Consider the following 9,720-nt stretch of genomic DNA (forward strand, 5'->3'; position numbering starts at 1 on the left):
ACAGTTGCTAAGAGACACCTTGGCTACATATTGACGTCATAGTTTCACTGGATTTCAAACACGTGATTATTGCAGTTGTGCGCATGCGCAATGCCTACGCGTGGGCGAGGGTCATTAAGAGTGATAATAATAATTATTTATCATTATTATAAACACGCATTGTTTATTACAAAATTAAATAAAATCAAAACAACAATAATATTGGGTATAAAAACAAACAACTAGTCATTGTATAAGTGGGGAGCTACAAAAAATAAAATGTTAAAAAAACAATTGAGAAAATAACAAATAAATTTGAGTAAATTTGAGTTTAATTCCCAGTACGTGCCACATTATGGAAATACCAGTTAATACTGACACTCCAAGAATGCTTGACAGCCTCTGCCAACTTCTTACGGAAATCCTCCTTTGCCTGGTCATCATTTTTAGAAAGACAAAGAGCATTGCTGATGTAGCGAATGTCATCGATCGTCCTAAGTTCAGGAATACCAGTGGAGAGCATCATAGTGAAGAGTGTGATGAAGAGATCTCCTTTCTGACGTAAGAGCATAAAAGCCTTCTCGCAAAGGTTCTTAAACCTGTAATGCAACATAAAGAGGTAAAGCCCTGTACTGTTTTTTGTACATAGCTAGTTGTGAGCACATAACTATAACTTGATTTATAATACTTTTTCTTTTCTATCTTTCTTGTTGCCTTTTCTCTCTCTCTCTCTCTCTCTCTGTTACTCACTTGACAAACTCAAATGATGTCTTCCCTTCTTCTCTGGTAATGATGTGAATAAAATCGTCAGTAAGGACAAAGGGCACTCTCTCACGTTTCACGCCAAACTTGCTCTTAAAGTTACCAAGGAAGTGACCAAAATCAATATGAACCAACTAAAAAGCAAAAAAATAATAACAATGACAACAACAACAACAACAACAACAATAATAATAGCATCACAGATATCATAACACTGATAGCAATATTATTATTATTATTATTATTATTATTATTATCAATCATTATGTGCTTACTTGTCCATTAGATTTGAGCATTATATTGTCTGAGTGCCTATCCCCTATACCAAGTACATAAGTGGCTACGCAGCTACCAGCACATGACAATGTGAAGTTATCAACTGCTTTATTTAATCTGAGGAAAATGAAAAATAAAATAGGAAAAAAGTATAACAAGTCTTGATAATAATACATGCATTTTACATGTACGTGTAAACACAGCTTTCAATATACATGTATGTACATGTATTACATTAATTAACTGTACGGGTATATCTTCATGACTTACTCTGCTTGAGATTTATTCTTACTCTTCAACCAGGAGTACAGCAACTTTTTATCAAAGGCTCCTCTTGCTCCACTCTGCTGCTTCTGTATCTTAGCTATAGTTGTGGAGTCCAACACCACCTCAATCAGACCAACCTGGTCACCCATCGACAAACAAGCATAAGGATTCATTCTATATATAGAAACAAAAGAATGATAGTATAAATGTCCCATTAACAAGTAGCTATTTATAGTAACGTGTCCTAAATTTAGTAACGGCATCATTACATCATATATTTCTAAAGGTCTCATCATTGTGAGAGTTGCTATTTTTAGTAACATGCACTAAATTTAGTGACGGCAGTGGTGTATTTGCTATATTTAGTAACATTGTACCTTAAATCTAGGCCGGCCTCACGCCAGACGTTGTCCATAATGTTCATAACTTGTAGGGTCAGCATGTCTTGCCTTAGATCTAAAAATAGTAAAAATAATAAAAATTGAATATACATGTACATGTACGCACCATCTCCGTTCTTGAATATCTGTAGTACAGTACCGCCGAGTGGATCCATGTTGACGAATGATAGCCAAAGGGGCCTCATCTTGCTGTCCATCACTTTACATTTATCTGGACTGCAATTAATAGAGAAAGAAATGTGATAAAAAATTGAGGGTGGGTGAGAATCAGCTCAAACTTTCTACACAACATAAGTACAAGTACATGCATCAGAAAAAGCTTGAAAATTGCTGCCACAGGCATTTTTTATAAATTATTATTACTTAAAACTTACAGGAGGTTTTTAAGCATCAAGGCTGGATTTAGCGGAGACCGAAGGTCTTCCATTGCCTTCAGAAGATGAGGAGTCCTCAAGAAATCTCTCTCGTCCACAGCCTTAGACTTTTTCGCTTTCTGCACCTTCTGGAGCTCACCAGTCACCTGCTTCCACTTACCAAGAGCATCAACCTAGTACAATAAAAAATATATAATAATAATAATAATAATAATAATAATAATAATAATAATAATAATAATAATAACAACAACAAATTATGTTTATACACGTACCTGCTTGGCTAATGACTCTCTGTAGCGGCCACACCCCCTACAATAAGCCTCAAGAATGAGACCATAACGTACTGACACAATAGGTAGATGCATTTCAGCTCTAAGAATAAAATTAAAAAATAAAATATAATAAAAATTGCATATTCCTTATTAAGAATTAAAAAAATCATGCAGTTTTTTATTAAATTTAATAAAAAATTTTAAAAATAGAAGTGCAGCAACAAAATTATAATAAAAATACTTAAAATTAACAATAAAATACTAGCAAATACTTATAGTGTAACACCCTCTTACCTGAGATACCAGAAAAGATAGTGTCCAATTGATTTATTGCTAAGAGCTTTCTTCAGGAGAAACTCTGCCAGGGGGCAGTCAAGATACGGCTCAAATTTAAGAGCTTGAACCAGCTGGAGCAAATACATGAGTAGCTTATTATCACTAGAAATAAAAGAAACAAGTAATTTTTAAAAATATTTTTAAAAATATACAACATACAGAACACTATAGGTCTTTATAATGTACATGTACATGCACTACATACATATTAAATTTTCAATGCATTCAACAAAATACATACATGTACATGTATGTATGAATACTATACCTGCTATACAGTACAGTGATGCATGTATATATGTACATGTACATATGTACATGCACTAAAGAGATACATATACTGTATACATGTATATGTACATGCATTTACATGTACATGTACTGTATACATGCACATGTACTGGAGGTAATGAGTGAGTGTGTGTAGTGTATAGGTACCTCAATGATTCCAAGCAGGTTACAGCATACTGTCTCACTGCTAAATCAGCATACTGGAAATGAAGGAGCTCCATAGCCTGCTCTGGGTTGAGACGAGACCACCTCTCCAGCAACAAATATACCTAACAACAACAACAGCAACAACAACAATAACAACAACAACAACAACAATAACAACAACAATAACAATAATAACAATAATAATGTCAATAATAATAATAATAACAACAATAATAATAATAATAATAATAATAATAATAATAATAATAATAATAATGATTATAATTACCTGTGCTACATCACTCCGATTGCTCCAGGTGACTGACTGCAATAACTTAGGCAGAGCTTCAGGGTGTCTGTCACAGCACACGTTCCTAAGAGGAAAAGAGAGAGAAATAGAAAATGATTATAGTTAATGATAATGAGGTAAATTGTAATAGTCAACAGGTTTAATAATAGGTTTAGTTTAGTTTAGTAATAGTAATACTGTAATAGGTTTGTTTCCTACCTCATTTTCCATAGAATTTCTTTGTCAGATTCATCCAATTCGTCAAGAGGATCTTGTTCTATGATTCGACGAAGCTCATCGATCTCCTGGTTATTAAAACGAGCCTACAAAGAGAAAAATTCAAAAATCAATATACACGTACATGGAAATAGCAAGGAATTATTCTAAAATCTTGACTTTAATGATTTCAAGCCCTTATGGTCATTTTAAGAAATAGGCCAATCTTTGAAAAAATCCCTGTACTATATAGCCCATGGTTTTTTCCACAAAATGGCTCCAAAATGACCCCTAATTTTTATTAATTTTCTGGTACATATTGATGCCTTTATGCTATGTAGAAAGTTTGAACCGATTCCGACTTCAATTTTTTGAATTATGGCCATTTTAAGAAAACACTGAAATCCTAAAAAAATCCCTGTACTATAGCCCATGGTTTTTTCCAAAAAATGGCTCCAAAATCACCCCCACTTTTTATTACATTTTCTAATACATATTGATGTCCTTATGCTGTGTATAAAGTTTGAGTCAATTCCAACTTCAGATTCTCAAGTTATAAGCATCAGAAATACATGCACATACATTAATAATGCACAGTAATACTAGAATGTAAAATACAGTACATGTAGCATAACATTACAATACTTACTGAAGAAACTGAGCCTTGGGCCATTTCAACAGCAAAGGCTTGTATCTCACTAGCCGAAGGGAACAATATAGGAACTGAGCTGAAGTGAGGTATCTCAATTGTCAACTGAATGGATTTGGAAAGGTGGGCATTAGGTACTGTAGACCCAATATAGTTTAACTATAAAGAATAAAAACAATACTTAATACACACACTCAGGTGACTTCAAATACTATTATAGTAAGTTTTTTCATTAAAAAGTTATTGATTTATTATTACTGCATACACATGCATATACCACAATGATAATTATACATGTACATGTACATGTACATACACACAATCTACATTAGTAATTTAGTATATGTACTATACTACAATGTACATGTACATTGGTTGACCTGATCTTGAATGGCATGATCATCTTCGATGGGCCACGCATTGAGAGTAAAGCGGCCAGCCTGAAGGACACCATCATAATCAAACGCATTCAAGTTCACCCAAGCCAAGGGAGCATCCTACAAGACAAGAAAGGGAAGGAATATTCAAATCATTTCAAATTTTTATTTAAATTTAAATTCTAGAATTATTTGAATTTAAATTTTACTTCTTTGCTCTTTCGTCCTGGCTGTTTCTGCTGATATATTATGAAACAGAGTTTGGCGCTCCGAGGCATTTCAAGTATAGGCACATCAAACTCAAGGAGCTCGTTCCACTCTGGTTTCTCGGGGGATGCTCCCTTTGAAGTTGAAGTGGTAGGACATAGAGTTTGATCGCCGTGACCAAGACCAGCCCTCACATAAACCTAAAAGGAATAACAGAGAAGAATTAACACAGTATCACTATTACCATACCATGAATACATGTTCATGTACATGGTATGAAATAGCTACATATTTTTGTGGCCCAAAATTCTTGCAAATAGTAAAATTCCTTTCCTTGCTATATATACATGTACATGTACATGCATGTATAGCTTAATAAAAATTGCAAGGATTGAAGTTTCTAAATTTGCACAAATTAGCAGAAATATTATTGGGCTAAGAAAATCTGCATTTATGTACATTTACTTGTACAGGCATACAATGTACACTCATTGTTGCTACTCACTTTCATAGTATCAGATACGTTGATATTAGCAGCTCCAACAACTTTAATTTTATAGGTCTGCCTCACGTTCCAAGTTGATATATAAGACATTTGATCTTTCCCGATTGTCCCACGAGACAAATTAAAAGGGCCACAGTCCGACTGCCACCTAAACAAATAAAATTAAAAAATAATAACATATGATATTTATATACATGTATATATTGTATAATATTTAATTAATGTACATGTACATGTATCATTGATTTTACTTTGCATCCTTTCCAGATTGAAGTGCATGAATAGGACGAATAAATACGTCCTTTTCAACTGTTAGTATTCCTTCATACGGGATTAGGCAGAATTTTGGCTGAATGTGACGTGCAATGCAGTGAAGAACATACTAAAAGGGAGAGAGAGAGAGAAAGAGAGAGAGAGAGAGAGAGGGAGGGAGAAAGAGGGAGGGAGAGAGAGGGGGAGAGGGGGAGAGAGAGGGGGAAAGGGGGAGAGGGGGAGAGAGAGAGGAGGGAGAGGGAGAGGGAGAGGAGGAAGAGAGAAATGGAAAAAGAAAGATGCATACATGTAGATAACTCCATATATAGTCATGTTTTGAATGCACATTCACATATTGTACATGTACAGTGTAGAGTCCTCTTATAATCATAAACATCAGGCTATACAAACATAATGAAAGAAAAACACACATACACTTGACAATGTATGCATACACTCGTGTACATGTACTACAGATGGGTGCATATGGCAACAGTTTCACATTAGGATAACTATTAAAAATATGCCATGTACATGTACATGTACAACTATTTCTTAAATACCTTGTATTGTTGTAGTGGTACATTTTCCAATAGATATTCTTCGGATCCTTGGACTTTAAGACTAAAGTCCTTCGGTTGGTAGCGCTTGAAGGATTTCCGAACCTCAGGCTGAGAGAAGGAGAGATTAATGAGGTCAGAGGCAGACCTGTCGTAGGAAAAGGGTAACTTCAGCGGGTACATCTGACCACGGGCATTAAGGAAACTGACTTCAAGCTCACCCTGGGAAAGAAAATTATCAAATAATAATAATAATAATAATAATACTGTTTATACAAGTACATGTACACATAAACATACAAAAGTCTGAAATCTGATACACTGTACATGTACATGTGTACATTGTAGATTCTATATTAATCTTATCTCTGCCCTCTTTTTATTCCTCTCTCTCTCCCTCCCCCTTCTCTCTCCTCAACTCACATTCAGTGCTTGCTGGCTGAGGTTTGGCTCATCTGGTCCTACAGTAAGAGCAGAGAAGTTATACCTTCTCAAAGTCTCATCATTCATTTGACGCAAATTAAGAACCTCCTCACACACGAACAGCCAGTGACGCCGACAGTCTTGGACCTCGGCTTCCATCACGTCGAAATCTGCCAGTTTACGACCGATGAGAGCCCCGATCTCGGCATTGAGTTTCTAAATGAAATATAAAGCACCTTAAAAGACACTCATATATTAAGATCACATATTCATAAAATAAACATGTACATACAACATGTACAATGTACAAGCAATGAAGGAGTAACTGTCACAAAGTTTAAAGTATGATTTATACTACCTAATGTATGTGTACATGTACGTGTACAATACATAGGTACATGTACATGTACATCTAGCATTTAAAAATTAGTCAGTTTAAGACACAAAAGTCACTAATTACCATAAAGCAGTTTTCCAAAACATCATGATTAGTATGCTAGAACATGTACATGTATGTACACTGTGCATACGATAAAAATATTATGTACAAGTTTATAATGTATCTTTATAATTATATTGAACCTTCTCTTTCATGTCTCCTGCTCTCTCTTTCAGCTTCAGAAGCGGAACAAACAGATCAATGTCAGCCAAACTGTGTGACTCATTAACCAGTTCTTCCTTGTTACCATCAGCAGTGATACCTGACATTAAAAAGCATCAGACCCACACAAATAATGACAGAGTACTTACCAAAGAAGGAGTAGAAGCTCTGGTCCTTGATCATTTCAAATAACGGCTGGTTACGGGCCTCTTGCCACACGGCAGCCTTTATATCCGATAGAGATGCTTGTTTGTAGCAGGCGAGGGTTATAAGCATGCCAGTAGGCATCAATATGTCCATGTTGATCTTTTCGTCTTGAATAAGAGCTGGGTGAGGAGACTGAGGGACAGGAGGTAGGCCCTGGGGGACTGGTACTGGTGGAAGGTTCCTCCGAGCGGCCATTTTGGCTTCTTCTTTACAGATTAACAGCCTAACAGGAATGAACAGACACACCCATAATGAGGCCACGCCCATTACAACTCCTGCATAATTATTATGCATGCATGCAAAATGCAAGATTTGCACATGTACATGCATGCATTAGCTCATTTGGCTGCAACTTGTGGTCAAACCATATCCATGGTCAAACCTATGGAGTAAAATAAGCTTACCAAGACTCTGCATGCTATGCAACCACAACTGAACTAGCAAGTGAATTGTCTGTCACTGTCAAGTTTTAAGATTATATAGCCCACCATAAGACTAGCTTACTAAACCAACTTGCTAAAGTTTTAGCCTAAAGCATAATGGCTGCAGCATGCTAGCAAATACACTTAAAGAATACACAGAACAATAATCTTTTTATTTAAAAAATGAATTGATTTACTCATAGCTCAATTGATGCATGCTACAAGCAAAGCAATGCATGCAGGAATTCATCTATTTCCTAATTTTATATAACTACTTAGCCTTGGGCAAGAGTTGTAAATGAGCCCTTACTTTGCAGAGACTTTGAGCCCTTGCTAATAGATATCCCTCGAGACATCCTGTCTAGCATATATATAGTGTGACCTCAGTCCATTAAAAATTAGTGGTCTACTCGCACTCTAATGAGATTATAAATCCTTATGAGCTTCCTTCTGGCCTATTGGTTTACACTTAAGTGACTCTGAAGACCTGCAAAATAGATTCAATTTGGGCAGAGTACAAGGAGTACATTGAAGCCATGCCTACATATGTGCATAGTGAGATCAGTGAAGTCTGAGACTATATAAGAGAGAGCAGTGGAGTCAACTTTCACACAACTAGTTCTCATTGCTTGAGCTGTTATTAAGCATTATAGCTTGTGTGTATTGAAGACTAGTTGAGTTACTTGAGTAACAATGAAGGTGTTCCTTTCTCTTGCTGCTCTTATGCTCGTTTTGGGCATGGCCCACTCACAATGGGGTAAAGTTTACTATTATACTAGTATTATGACATTTGAATTTGATATTCCAGACAAAGAAACAGAGTTTGATGAACTCAATAATGCAGAATTAGCACCACAAGGGGAGAAAGAAGTAGAAACGAAGGAAAACGAAGTAGGAACAAAGGAACAAGAAGAAATGCAGCTTGAAGGTGCATAATACCTTACATCTTAACTATCATGATTTTATTTTTGCTCTTTATGTTTCTTCATTCAGACACAGACATGCAGGACATCAGTAAAGGTAAATATAATAGCATTCATTAGCTATTATGCTATTATTCATGTAATTTCTTTTTTCATTAATTGCAGAAGTCAGTGAAGAGGGGGATAACGTTAATGCCGAAAACGTTATTGTTCACTTGACACGTGGCAAGAAGCTTGTCCTTGTCATCGATCCTGACAACTACTACAATGGAGCCAGCGGAGCCGGCACTACATACACAAGATGGGGAAAGGCTAGCTGCAGGAGAGGAGCTCAGCTGGTCTATGCAGGACAAGTTGGTGGCGGTTTCTATACTCAGCGTGGAAATGGGGCTAAGTACATGTGCATGCCATACGACCCTGCATACTTGAGCACTGTGCCACCAGTTTCAGCTTCTTACATTTATGGAAGCGAATATGAATCATCGAACAGGATCTTTGCAAAAAAAGTACATGATTTCGCTGTACCATGTGCTGTTTGCCGTGCTATAAGGAGGACGACTACAATCACGATACCGGCCAAACCAACCTGTCCTCGTGGATGGACCAGAGAATACTTTGGATACATGATGTCAAGTTATTTCAATCATGCTCAACAAGTCGATCCAGTCTGCGTTGATGTTAATGCTGATGCTGTTGCCGGTTCTCAAGGAAATCAAAATGGAATCCTCTTGTACTTTATGCGAGTTATCTGTCGTGCAAACAGCATTCCATGCGGTCGCTACAGGAACAATCTGGCCATTACCTGTGCAGTTTGCTCCCGATAAATGGACTCAACAAGAACACCTTTCATAAACTAGGTTTTGAGTAGTGTAGTTGATTTTCATTTGTTTTGGTCAATTTTGTAGTTCAGTTGTTTTTTTTAAAAAGAAATTGTTTCAAAAACATTTATGACTAATAACTGTTGCTGAAAGTACATACATG

The 9,720-nt window shown here is 36.1% G+C and overlaps 2 protein-coding genes across 2 annotated transcripts; one reads left to right on the forward strand and one right to left on the reverse strand.

Moving 5' to 3' along the window:
• Nucleotides 1–174: 174 nt before the first annotated feature.
• LOC100640192 (phosphatidylinositol 4,5-bisphosphate 3-kinase catalytic subunit alpha isoform-like) lies at nt 175–7,608 on the reverse strand. The gene is made up of 21 exons (XM_020007512.1): nt 7,337–7,608; nt 7,169–7,287; nt 6,587–6,802; nt 6,167–6,385; nt 5,603–5,733; nt 5,352–5,499; nt 4,849–5,046; nt 4,643–4,759; nt 4,263–4,421; nt 3,617–3,720; nt 3,398–3,482; nt 3,109–3,230; nt 2,629–2,772; nt 2,335–2,434; nt 2,060–2,232; nt 1,792–1,901; nt 1,662–1,740; nt 1,288–1,458; nt 1,017–1,134; nt 730–875; nt 175–578 (listed from the first exon to the last, which is right to left on the reverse strand). Exons 1-21 carry the CDS (start codon nt 7,587–7,589, stop codon nt 311–313), a joined length of 3,180 nt encoding a protein of 1,059 aa, XP_019863071.1. The 5' UTR covers nt 7,590–7,608; the 3' UTR covers nt 175–310.
• Nucleotides 7,609–8,415: 807 nt separating this feature from the next.
• LOC109591938 (short-chain collagen C4-like) lies at nt 8,416–9,697 on the forward strand. Its single transcript, XM_020007535.1, has 4 exons — nt 8,416–8,573; nt 8,625–8,744; nt 8,810–8,836; nt 8,905–9,697. Exons 1-4 carry the CDS (start codon nt 8,510–8,512, stop codon nt 9,561–9,563), a joined length of 870 nt encoding a protein of 289 aa, XP_019863094.1. The 5' UTR covers nt 8,416–8,509; the 3' UTR covers nt 9,564–9,697.
• Nucleotides 9,698–9,720: the final 23 nt, after the last annotated feature.

Source organism: Amphimedon queenslandica, unplaced genomic scaffold (genome assembly GCF_000090795.2).
Source record: "Amphimedon queenslandica unplaced genomic scaffold, v1.1 AMPQUscaffold_13509, whole genome shotgun sequence".
In the NCBI taxonomy this organism is placed as follows: domain Eukaryota; kingdom Metazoa; phylum Porifera; class Demospongiae; order Haplosclerida; family Niphatidae; genus Amphimedon; species Amphimedon queenslandica.

Bases quoted from the DNA above. Each gene is read 5' to 3' on its own strand.
- LOC100640192 (XM_020007512.1), bottom strand. From the start codon at position 7,589: ATGGCCGCTCGGAGGAACCTTCCACCAGTACCAGTCCCCCAGGGCCTA. The intron at 2,233-2,334 runs GTACGTGTATAA...TTATTGTACTAG, and splicing joins GAGAGTCATTAGCCAAGCAG to GTTGATGCTCTTGGTAAGTG. The intron at 1,459-1,661 runs GTACAATGTTAC...TTCTATATATAG, and splicing joins GAGGCCGGCCTAGATTTAAG to AATGAATCCTTATGCTTGTT.
- LOC109591938 (XM_020007535.1), top strand. From the start codon at position 8,510: ATGAAGGTGTTCCTTTCTCTTGCTGCTCTTATGCTCGTTTTGGGCATG. The intron at 8,574-8,624 runs GTAAAGTTTACT...TTGATATTCCAG, and splicing joins CATGGCCCACTCACAATGGG to ACAAAGAAACAGAGTTTGAT. The intron at 8,745-8,809 runs GTGCATAATACC...TTCTTCATTCAG, and splicing joins AGAAGAAATGCAGCTTGAAG to ACACAGACATGCAGGACATC.